The 12,843-nt window shown below is 38.2% G+C and overlaps 1 protein-coding gene across 2 annotated transcripts; it reads left to right on the top strand.

Moving 5' to 3' along the window:
• Positions 1-667: 667 nt before the first annotated feature.
• FOXF2 (forkhead box F2) lies at positions 668-11,380 on the top strand. 2 transcript variants are annotated; one of them, XM_044065159.1, is made up of 2 exons: positions 668-2,288; positions 9,365-11,380. In XM_044065159.1, the coding sequence occupies exons 1-2, from the start codon at positions 1,298-1,300 to the stop codon at positions 9,535-9,537; spliced, it is 1,164 nt and encodes a 387-aa protein (XP_043921094.1). In that variant the 5' UTR covers positions 668-1,297; the 3' UTR covers positions 9,538-11,380. The 2 variants fall into 2 exon arrangements, with proteins under 2 accessions (XP_043921094.1, XP_043921095.1); XM_044065160.1 differs by having other exon boundaries at positions 682-2,288; positions 9,368-11,380.
• Positions 11,381-12,843: the final 1,463 nt, after the last annotated feature.

Below are 12,843 nucleotides of genomic sequence, written 5' to 3' on the forward strand. Positions count from 1 at the left end.
GCAATAACATTACATACTTATTAGCTGTCTCACCAGAGACGCCCCCCCCCTTCCAATTTATTAATTCCACACAATCACTATTCAAAATGTTCAGTTAGAGCGAATGCATTTCTTTTTCCTTTTTTTTTATCCGACAGACAAACCTCAGTTTGAGATCAATACCACCACAGGTCTTTCTGCTAATTCAACAAAAGGTGCGCATAGCTAACAAGTGTTTATTGTGTAGGAAAACTCCATGGTAGCAAGTACATGTACCTTATTTTATCATTTTTGTAGTGATAAGGAATCCGACAGTCATCTCCTATTGGGTCAGAGAGTACGTATACAGAGAACATCATAGACCTAGAGCAGACTACAGACATCAATACTCAGAAAGCTAAACGGTATGCAGCTTCTATTAACCCGCAGACTTGGATCTTAAAGATTACTGTGCTCCACAAAAGAAGCGCACAAAGTAACCACTATTGCATTAGGCTGGCTCTAGCATAACTGCAGAATGCCACATTATATTCCCCAGTCTGTTAGAAAATTGCATAAAATATCCCTTTGTATGAACGCCATACTTGCTGGATGATGTAGAACAACAGGGCACGTTACCTTGGCCATTTTGGCAAAGAAGCGTGTGCCTCTTGACTGGCCTGTCTCAGTGAGCTTGACAAATGGTGTTATTGCGTGTATGAGAGATGGCAGATACAGAAAACTTCTACTAAAGCTGCTGTGACTGCGCCTCCTGCCCAGATGACGAGTGGACAAAGAAGCATGAAAGGGGTGGTCTCTGACTGGTGCTGAGTTCTTTCATGGATCTGGGGGTCTGCAGTGCAGACAGATTTACTAACTGATAGGTGGTCGCGTTTTGTTTGGCGGGGCAGCTCTCTTGTAAAAATATTGCAGTGAAACCCTTATAGTGCTTCCTCTTTACAGGACTGAGGGGAAGACATGGCTTCCATGTAGTCCAAGGCTGCAGAGGCTGCAGAGAGAGAAAGAAGGAGCCATACCGAACAAGTAATTACGAGGTGATGAACTGGAGACAAGACAAAGTCTAGCATTCCTCTACCTACAGCATCTGTACCCAAGCTGCAAAGTCAGGAGAAAGGAGAACTGCGCAAGCCCTGAAGGAAGTTACCAAAGCCTTCCCCTTATATCTCTTTCCTTGAGCGCAGGAGGTACGCCACCCAGGAGACGCGTCTAAGCCGCTGTGGAATGCGTCTGCCTGTGGTCAAGTGGAGTTAGGTAAAAGGGACCCTTCCGAAGACCTTGCTTCCTTGTGTTTTATACAGTGGCCCTGCCTTTTCTTACGATGACCACTGAACCACCGCAGCCACAGCTGGAGCCCCCAGCGACACTCAGATCGAGTCCGACACCTGGAGCCCTGCAGTCTGTGCTGCTAAGCCAACAGTCCACAGCAATGGACACGTCGGCGTCCTCGAAGGGCAAAAAGAACAGCTCTGGGCTGAGGCGCCCAGAGAAGCCTCCCTATTCGTACATTGCTCTCATCGTGATGGCCATTCAAAGTTCTCCCACTAAACGGCTGACTCTGAGCGAGATCTACCAGTTCCTCCAGGCCAGATTCCCTTTCTTCAGGGGTTCATACCAAGGCTGGAAAAATTCCGTACGCCACAATCTTTCCTTGAACGAGTGCTTTATCAAGTTGCCCAAGGGGCTTGGCCGACCAGGAAAGGGACACTACTGGACTATTGATCCGGCGAGTGAATTCATGTTTGAAGAGGGCTCGTTTCGCAGGCGACCTCGAGGCTTCAGACGAAAGTGTCAGGCTCTGAAGCCCATGTATCGGATGATGAATGGCATCGGCTTTGGCACCTCCATCATACCCCAGAGTTTCGATTTTCAGTCTCCTTCAGCCTCATTAGCTTGCCACACAAATGGGTACAATCTGGATATGATGAGTAGTTCCATGGCGGGCACATATGATGGACTTAGTAGTGGCCACCATGGACTTAGCAGTGGCCACCACGTTCCCCACATGTCTCCTAACCCTGGCTCTACTTATATGGCGAGCTGCCCCGTGTCTTCGAGTGGTGACTACGGTCCAGATAGCAGTAGTAGTCCTGTACCTTCCTCTCCAGCCATGGCTAGTGCCATCGAGTGTCATTCGCCCTATACCAGCCCTCCAGCCCATTGGACGTCCACTGGAGGTACTCCATATATTAAACAACAGGCACTGACAGGTAATAACCCATCATCGTCCAGCATCCACTCCAGCATGCCCTCCTATTCAATTGAGCAGCCGTACCTCCATCAAAACACAAGGGAGCCACCAGACTTGCCAGGTAAGGGAGATGTTATCACATCTACGCTATTACCGTGTAGGCAATGTATATGGGGGGGGGGGGTGGACTTGCCTAAAAATTACGATTAAAGTGCTATTTTTGTTTTTATTTTGGTATGCAAATTTTGTAAAAAAAATGCTATCGTTTAAAAAATAAATTTCTACAGTTAGTTCTGCATTAAATGATAACATCTTAACCTGCGGATTCAGAGATGTCAGCATAGATAATTTAACAAATCCTCAATACGTAAAAGGTTTAGTATTTCCACATTTATGTACTGAGCGTAAATGTGAACAAGCAAGGAGAATACTGTATAACAACTGAGTACTATTAACAAGTGGTCTTACTCACTTTGAAATTTAAATATTACTAGTGATTCGGTGCTACTAAACGTAGCCGTTTACTCAAAATATTTTGGACAAAAATTCTTAATAACACGATAATAGCGAGTTAAAGATTTTTGCATGAACAGCGGATGCAACATTCACTTATTTTTTTGTTCTGCAAGGGAACTAAAAGCGTGGGTCGGAGAGGTTAACTAAACAAAGACTGTCTCGGCAGGACCACACGGAAAAAGGATTTTAGGCTTGCTTAACGCTATGAGAACAGCACCTTGTTAACATTTTATGAGAACTGAGAAGAGGAAGACAGGCCTCTGTTTTATTTTGTTTTGTTAACTGCCAATTATACTGCCGGGAGCGCGCACAGATCTCTCTCTCCACACACACACACACACACACACACACACACACACACACACACACACACGCACACACACACACGAGAGAGAGAGAGAGAGAGCAGTAGTTTCCTGACAAAAAATGTAAAAAAAAGTAACCATATAAAAGTACACCGAAATATTCAGTGATTTACTGAAGTGCTGTTAATCTATTTGACACCTGTACATATTTTCCAATATTAAGTGAAGTCTCACTAATGCCTACACCTCTGAGCTGTACCTTATTTATGACTCTCAACCAGTCGGTGACCAATGTCAACAGAATCCGGGACAAATCCTAAAATAATCAGGGACAATCAGAGACACTTTTAAAATACTAGTGCTATTAACTTGAGACGTTGACATAATTAGAGAATGTGAAATATACATTTTCTGAAGTAAAATAAGTCTATAACTCTAATTATTGCAATTATTTATAAAATATAATTCAGCATTTTCTTCTACAAAAGTCACCAGTTTTAGGAGGGATTAAGAGGGACAGGGCTAAAATTTGAGTCAAAAGGGACGTCCCTTAAAATCAGATACAGTTGAGGGGTATGAACTTGTTATCAGAAACGTTATTTTGAGTCTTAAAATGTTACATTCCACAATGTTCCAAACTGAAAGGGTGCGCCACACATTCATTTGCATTTTTTACAAACTTCCGTAGTAAATGATTCTGAATAGTATTAATTCATCAAACGAGCTTTGTTAAATATAAACTAAGAATTTCTTCAAATAGTGTCAATGTTATTTCAGCATTTGACAGAAAGGCTTATACTTCTTGCTGATACCACAGTCATTCTTAGGAAAGACTTGTCTAGTTTATGGGGCTACAAAGGGTACAAGTAGTCTGAAAATTCTTATACCTCAATAAATCAAGCAGTCCAGCTAACACTAGTAACAGAGATCTAAATCTACTCCAATAAATAAATACGACTAAAACAAGAGATAGATGTGTTACGCAGTGCCTACCCCCTTCCCTGGAACAAACTCCCTCTCCAAGTTAAGCTGTGAGACACATTGTATGCATTTAAAAAGGAGCCGGACAACTGGATGGATGTTTATAAATTCATACATTATATGACTTGCCTGGCCTCCATGAAATAAGAGGCAATGCTTAGGGTATTTACAAGTCAGAAATAGCCTCGAGGCTCAGTTGCCATTTAACCCCAATGATGCTATGATCCTATTCTGTAATCCCCACATTTAAGTAGGGCTATTCTGTTATGAAACTGCCCAAGCTGCATGTGCAGCTTCCCTACTCAGTTTTGTTCAGTGCACCGTTGTGCAAAGTACTTGGTAATGTATTAGGTTTTCCCCCAGACAAGCTTCATATTTAGTCAAAATCACAAATGACTGAGCCAGACAAATAAAGGAAATACAGTCCTTTTACTGTCATATCCTCTTGTTTGCTCAATCCTAGTTTAAACTATGAGCCAGTCAAATCCAGCTAAAGCACGCAGTTAACTGAATCTATGACCCGGGATTGCTTTTTATATACCGATTAATGTCAAGGAAATTTGAGGTCACCAAAGAACATGTGTGGGAGTTTCAATGTTTCACGCAAAGAAGAGGTGTGTGTGTGTGTGTGTGTGTGCGCGCGTGTATGTGTGTTGGGGGGGAGTGAAACTAACCGTCAGCAAATCTAAATGTTCACTTTTTAATAAATCAATCAACATACAAATATGACAACAAGAGCAATTATATTTAGAAGGTTTTCCATGTCTAGCCACTTTAGCTATAATATATGCAATGATTTCAAGAAAGATAAGTAACAGGACAGAAGGCAGGCAGTGTGTTTAGTATCTTCATAATCAGCAAAAATTACTGTGACCTTGGAATAATATAAGTCCAAGAGCAGATGCATAAAACCCTGCCAGAAAGACCCTAACAATACACAGAACCATGCACAAAGGCATCTGAGAACCTGCCTTCCTCCAGGCATCATTAAGATACATGTATTCCCATTGTTAAGGGAAAAAGGACTCAAGAAAATTAATAACCCTGCTTTAACTTATGGCATATAACATTGCCTCCACACCATACCGCTGCAATTAAAACAGGCTCAGTAAAAAAAGCCTTTCACTTGTAAACAGTATATGAAATGCAGAACTGCAACAATCGAAGCTTACTATTTACACATACATAAAAGAATAGCATAGCCAGCCATTGTAACCCATACGATAGGCCTGTGTTTAAATATTTTTTAAAGATAACATTTTAGTACTGATAAACATACATAGTCGGTGGTTTACATAAACATGTTCAACATGGTGCTATGGATTATTAAATAAACGATGAGGCTCTCGGTAATAATTGTATTCTTTAATATTTCTTAAAGTTTCAAATTTCCACACATCACTAAATATTAAGCGCTCAGCCCATTCTGTATTGTTTTCCTGTTTTTTTTTTATGTTAACCACCAATAATGCAGTCACTGAGTATTATTATTATTAGTAGTATTAGTATTATTATTACTATCATTATTATTATTATTATCATCAGCATTGTTATTGTTGTTACTACTATTATTATAAGCGACTAGAAGACAAAATTATTCCCATTAGGCAAGTTTAATATAGAAGAATACGACAGTGGAAATTGCCGTGTAGCTGCAAAATCAAATAACTGACATTATAACATGAAACTAATCCTAGTGTCAAAGAATGCCATGGCTCCCAAATGACAAAAAGTGGGCAAGAGATGGGTAGCAAACAGGCAGACATCCAAACAAAAGTTGTCTAGTACCATATTCAACCAACCGGGGGAAAAACTGCCTTATCTATCAGGTGGTTAGAATTCACCGGTATTGTATACAACTGACCACTGAACTAAGACATTTACTAGTAGGTTCACAGCAAACTTGCGCTGGCAGCAAGTTCTTCTATGCACTGTCATTATTACAAAAATAATAGCGTGAGTTCTGCTAACCACACACTAAAAACATACTACACGATTGTCAAGACTGTCCATTCTTTCCATTATAAATAGTGATAAAACAGCGAATATCACTTGCATCGATCTCAGACTCGGAGGTTTGGATACTTCTTAGTTTTCACAAATGCATGTAAACATAAATTGTAGTAATCTGTCAAGTAGGACTGCAGCCTATATATTGCAAATGATCCGTGAGCTGAGGAATTTGCACCCGTTATTTTAAGCATGATTTTGATTATTTTAACAACATCAATATTTTATTGATGATAACATTGAGAAGTGGTTAAAATAAGCATTTGTGAGTTATAACATCTAGCTAAGAAGTAAAAAAGTTTAAAAGAAGTTTCAAAATGGGTGATTAAGGGAAAGAGACATAGTCACTGGAAACTATTAAACTGCTGCCTCAGAAACGCCATAAATAAACCTGTTAAATGTGTTGTTGACTTAGTTAAGCATATTGCACGAAATAAATAGGCCCCTGAGGCAGTACACGCGACTTAAATGCAAAAAGAAGAAAAGTTGTTCTCAACACTTTTAGTAAAAACTTCCAACAAAGTGAAAAAAGAAAGGCGAAACAATAAAAAAACAGAACAAAATGTCAAAGTGGTGCAATGCTAAATTATCTTGAAGTCTGTGTGTTGCAGTATGCAATCCAGCAACTACACTCATAAGATTATTGCTTTAAAGCGGGTGCTTTGAAGGTAATAGCGACATCTTACTTGTAGCTTTGTCTACCTTACCTGTCCATAAACATTTATGCATTTTTCTGTGACCATTTAACGTGGTATACTAGAGTTCAAGGGTGAGTTTTGTTAGCAAACTGCACTTATACAATTTTGTTTAAAGTCATAAATGCATTTTTATATCTATTTAGTTTATGTATTTTTACATTTGATAACCAGTTAAGTACCTGATCCAAGGATCCATTTCAGGTACGACTTGGGCAGTGGTGACACAACTATAACACAGAAAGCAAGGCGCACAATGCATATAAACAAATCAATAACAATTAATCAACAATAAGTATTGATGCATGTAACCAGAGCTAAAGGAAAGTTATAGTGCCAGCGGTGAAGCGTGTAATAGATTAGGATAAATCATTTTAAAGTATGGAAAAGAAAAAAAAAGTAATAAAACAAAGCGAAGCTGGAACAAATATGCTTAGTAGGAACAGGACATTAAAATACTAGCTTCATTGATTAATATATTTCTAATTATTACTTACATCAGTATGCCAGCACTGAAAAGCCTCATTAAGTAGGATTGCATGCGGTAAATTATAGCTATGCAATTTAACCTGTTGAGTCAAAGCACAAGTACCTATAGATAAGGTGCTCAGTGCATTATTTTCATGTGTGCGATTAATATGCTAAGCATATAATCATTAAAGGACAAAGCCGTGATCATAATAAAATATTCTTAAATGTATTTGATTAAAAGGTTAAAACTGGGATTAAAAAAACTAGTGTTCCTTCTATATGACTTGCTAACCTTTTAAATTGTATTTGTTTATATTATTTAAGTTTCAGTGTATTCATTTTATTTTTGATTTCCCTGAAATGCAATGTGTTTTGCCAGTCCAAGAGAAAACTACAAGCCGAGGTGGCCTTTGCATTCAGAACATGCATATTAAAAATAATAATAAAAAGTCAGTCTCTCCTCGGTTATGAAACGCCCTTTCTAATTTGTTCGGAATCCTTTTTGCTTAACCAATGTTTTGTTGGAAAATAGGTGTGATGTTACTATCAAAGATATGTTCACCTAGCTATGAGCGCCTTGCAACTTGAGTGTTAGATGACTTTACAGAAGGCAGGGGAATGATCCAGAAATATGCACACTGTCCCCAAAGACTGTCGAGTTTTATAGGGAGAATAAAACGTTTAGCAATTTTGATTCTGACGTCACTGCCTTGTACAGTTAGATATGTATTCACATTATTTACTACAGGGTACAAACAATAAACAAAAATGCATTTTTTCCTGCTAGTTAAACATAGGCGTACTAACTGGGTTTGATATTCTGGTACACATCACATTGCCCAAAGCTAAAATTAGCTGACAACCTTCTCTCTCCAAAATGTGGACCACAGCCTCTCACAATGTGGAACAAGTGGGCAAATGTGGAACATTTACTAAGAGCTTACTAACAACTTCAACAAGGAAGCTCATCGGGAGGTTAAAATATGTTACTTTAATTTATGAACATTTTTTTTTTATTAATTAATATGATCTAGTATTGTTTGCTGTGGATATCAGTTTGAAAAATGCTAAACTGAATGTGACAGATCCTTTCTATGTGGAACAATAAAGAACGAAGATTTTCTAACACTGAAACTGAGGAACATTCTTTATAATACTGTAAACTTGAGAAGCATTGGAAAAGAAAATGTGTGACCAAGCAACAACTTTCTTATGTAAATCATCATTCCATGTGTTATTGAGATGGCCTGTGAATTATAGTACATACTTACTATAACACTGGAAAAATGTATTGAATTGTCGCATTCAACATATACGTTCCTACATTTTAAGCAAGCATTCTTGGATTCACTGTTAGTGTTCCATTCGATCCATATCTGTGCAGTTTATGTCTCTTATCTGATATCTTTCGTTTTTTTTTTTTTGTTTTTTTTTTATTTTCTCCCACAGAGTATTTTGTTTATACTGCAAATTTGTTTAATAAGATGATGATGATGTTCAAATAGTTTCTCCAGCGCTACAAGTGTGTCTCTTTGCTCAACATTGACAGAACCACTTATAGATTTCGGAGCCTATTACTGCTTCTTTATGTTGCTGTATTGGCCGGGATCGTGGCTGAAAATGATCTTTTACATCAGCTCATCCATGTACTGAAAGATGGCTCCATTCAGTCTGACGACCATTTGTCAAAGCATTGCATTGCCTGGGCCGCAAAGCTTCAGCTTCTGTTTACAGTGCGTAACAAATAAAAATGTAGTTAGGATTTAACGCATTTGCCCAGATTTTTGCAGAATGCCCAGATTTGTTACTCACATTTTTACTCCACTCCTCGTAAAATCTGTCGTTTTCTAGAAATTCTCTGAGGACTGAAGTCATTAAATAACGACATACATTTGAGATTCAAACTTCAGATCCTCCAGAAAATGCATACCAGTGGAAAACCTATTACTTTTAATTTTCTAATATAAAGCTGTCCCATTTTGGGCCTTTGCCCCCACACCCCATCTCCGTTATTTTTGCCTTTGGACAGATTTCTTGTGCTAAGAGGTACTGTTTGTTAATTTACGTATGATTCAAATAGAAATTAGATACTTGTCTTTAAGAGAATAAAAAAGTGTGAGGAGAGAGTGAATCATCGAAGTTTGTAACATGTCTGTTACTGTGCATTGGCAATGTATTGTTATCACTTGTATCTAACTCGCAGTTTCTGTTTGTCCTAGTAGGTTTGCCTCGTTATCAGCACCACGCTCCATCTATGTGCGACAGGAAGGATTTTGTACTCAATTTTAATGGCATCTCCTCCTTCCACCCTTCTGCCGGCGGATCTTACTACCATCATCACCATCATCACCATCAAAGTGTCTGCCAGGACATCAAACCTTGTGTGATGTGATTCAGTGACTCAGATAACTGACTCACTTGACTAGCTATAGGGAGTTAAACCTGAATGCCCACTTACAGCAGCAAGAACAGCAGGACCTGCCACCCCGGGGCAAGCAGAGATTTGTAACATTATCTCCTCAAAAGAGAAGCATCATAGCCATGGCATCTAATGGACTTATTTCTCCTGAGTTTTGCGGTCCTATAATCTGGCCATATGGTTTGTGGTCAGCACTAGTTCTGGAACTAGTCATTAGCGTTGCCTGCATCATGGCACTGGGAAGATGTCCTACTAGAAATCCGTATTCCTGGACTACTAGCAGATATTATAACAATTAGCTGTGGCAATATTCGGATCTGCTCTCCGAAATGCTTTAGTCCAGTCTTACAACCCCTGAGGATTAATATGATCAGCTCTTTATCTATATAAATGCTGGAACTACTGAGGCTTCTGTGAATAAAATAATCATGGAAAAATCAAGTTGATCTTCATTATAATTCTGGGACTAATTCTTCCTGCTACTGGCCAGTGGACATAATGTACACGTGTACTTAGTTCTGCTATCAGTATTTTTGCCTGTGAGTATCGGGTCAGTTGTACTGAAAATCAGGGTCACTGTTTTGGAACTAATCCGATCTTCTGAGGGCCTATGAACAATCTCTGTTTTGACTGAAAAGTATAATTATTAAAGCAGACATGTTGGGACTAGTTGTGATCCTGAAAAATAATAATAATAACACGGTGTTAGAACTTGCTCGTTATCAAAACATCAAAACAAATATCTTCCGGTCAACGTTATACCCAGTAAACTCCAGTAAGGCGCAGTAGCAAACCAGTAACTAGAAGTCAGATCAGTTATGTCTGGTACTTAATCGTGGAAAATCAGATTTGCAGTACTGTAATGCATTATCGCTGCACTGGAGCTATCAGATGCGATGGAATGAATGGAATATAGGGCTGGAGATAAAGCGCGCATAGTGACCCAACAATACTGATTCATTTGTGCATTTGACAAAAAAATGACATACTGACCCAACAATAATAATTCATATTGTGAGTTTGCACTGTGTGAGGGAGTGTTTAAAATGGTCGTCATTCCTCATTGTCGAAATGTCTTTCCCAGTTTTACTGAACAAATGCAAGGAATCACAGTGATTAAAAAAACAACTGAAACTAACCATAGGCAAGGTTTCATATTAACTTCTGATAAAAGTACATTTTTCAGCCATATTTGTCCAGTTCATATTACATTGTTATAAGTTAGGATAAAAGTGACTTTCTCCAGCCATACTTGTCCATTTCATATTTCATTGATATAAAGCATATTAGTCTGTAACAGTATTAACTATACTTTTTTTAAGTAGAGTGCATTTTCAGTTTCATTCTTGTATGAACAAGCCCACCTTTTTGTATCAGCACACTTAACGCTTTTATCTTGCAGTTTGGGTATATTTGCACTTAAGTACTATTTTTGTCAAACTATTTTGATGTACAAAATTGACAATAAATTTGTATCTGAAAGTTAAAAGTTTTGTATTCCCTTTCAGTTTAGTCTGTAGATTAACGCTTGAGTGCTGTATACTTACATAGATCTCTCCCCCCTCTCTCAACTGACCCGTTCTTACTTTCAGGCCTGATTTAGGAGTCCTTATTTTTGGAGATGCACCCCTATTTTCAGGCTTGATTTATGCCTTCGCACAATTTTCTAAATCCCTGTCATCACTTGTGATTTTGAAGCAATCATTAAAAAAAGAGGACACACATTTTACATCTCCCTTTTCATAAATAAAAATAAATGACTTTGTGTTGGTGGAATGTTATGGTACAGTTGATTAAAGTACAGATTTTAAACGGACACATTGATAATGTGCTTGTATTTTTTCAGTCATTCTTGTCACTTTTTTAAAGCGTTTCTGAATATTATCCCTCATTCCTATCGTAAACGGGAAGAATTATGTGCTATTTGGTTTTCACAATATGCTAATTAGGCGTTCACATTTTTAGCTGGATGTTACTATTTTTCAAAGGCTTTTGTTCCTTTTTTCAGTGTCTGCAGGCCATATCCTTCAACCTCTTAGCGCAAGAAATCTGGACGAAACCTAAATAATGGGGGACAAAGGTCCTCAAACAGGGACAGATTTAAAATATTGTTCTTATAAACTTAGAGAGTTGCTTAGCATGCATTTTCGGAATATATGTCATCATTTAGTGATTTTAATCCTCAGAGGTTTACTAGATAACCACATAGTATATGAGGAGCAAAGCAAAAAATGAGGCAAAAATCTGGACATTCTCCGAAAATCTGGACAGTTAAGAGGTATGCTGCTGGCTGAGAGGTATGCATTTACAGAAAATGTCCTGTGTACAAAAAAACATCTTTTCGGAGTTTAGGTGTAAAGGATGTGTAGGAGAGGGGTACCAGGCGTTCGATTCATTTTGTCATGGAGGGGTTGGTTTAATATTTCATAGGACCTCGACATATTAGGATAAATTTAATGACTCTCAGTAAGACTGATAAACTTGGATTAATCCACGTTTATTAAATAATGCAAAATTCAAAAAGAACAACGTGTAATATTGAAATCAAAGAACTGTAATAATAAAACACATTATATTAAGAAAAAAACACGTTTAAAACATAAATCTTGTACGAAGTATATGAACAATAACAAGTATATTAAATTAGAAAATCCTTAGTCTGTTGGGCCTCCCATGTCTCAAAGCTCTGACCATTTTAATTGAATCTACAACAGTAAAATCACACCAAACGGCGCTCTAGGGGCGAATGAGATTTTCAGTACAAAGGCTAGCATCCATTGTTGAAAAAACCCGCAGCACCTGCCTTAAAATTTATGAACTAACGTCTCGTGTCCCGCTTTGGGCACCCTGTTGTGTTTGCGCACGCGCCCGTGTTGGGGGGGGGGGGTTTGAGGTGGCAGTCATACAAGGGCTCTGATTTAAGCCCAACGCTGCAATTAAGCCCTACGTTTACAGTGTCCTTTATAAAGTCAGACGTCTACATGAACGCATACTTTATTAAATAAATTAAGCCCATATAAAGATTCCCTACATTAAAGTATATAAAATGTAATTTGTGAAGACCTTCTATTTTGAAGGATAAAAAAGTGCACTTATTTATGACCCTATTATGTTTCTGACTGATTTTTTTATGTGGTCAGACTTTATGATGTAAAAGTATGATGGCATAGCCTCGCGTTCTCTGGCAACAAAAAATGACCTTGAGTACAAAAACTAAAATAGGTCATCAAACGAGGAAAAGTTAGGGTTGCCACCCTTTCAAATGTCCAAAGTGGGACT

The sequence above is a fragment of the Protopterus annectens genome, chromosome 3.part0 (genome assembly GCF_019279795.1).
Source record: "Protopterus annectens isolate FY-2018-M chromosome 3.part0, PAN1.0, whole genome shotgun sequence".
Taxonomy (NCBI): Eukaryota; Metazoa; Chordata; order Ceratodontiformes; family Protopteridae; genus Protopterus; species Protopterus annectens.

Excerpts from the sequence above, each read along its gene's own strand:
- FOXF2 (XM_044065159.1), top strand. The coding sequence starts at position 1,298 with ATGACCACTGAACCACCGCAGCCACAGCTGGAGCCCCCAGCGACACTC. Across the intron at positions 2,289-9,364 it reads GGAGCCACCAGACTTGCCAG|TAGGTTTGCCTCGTTATCAG; the intron begins GTAAGGGAGATG and ends TGTTTGTCCTAG.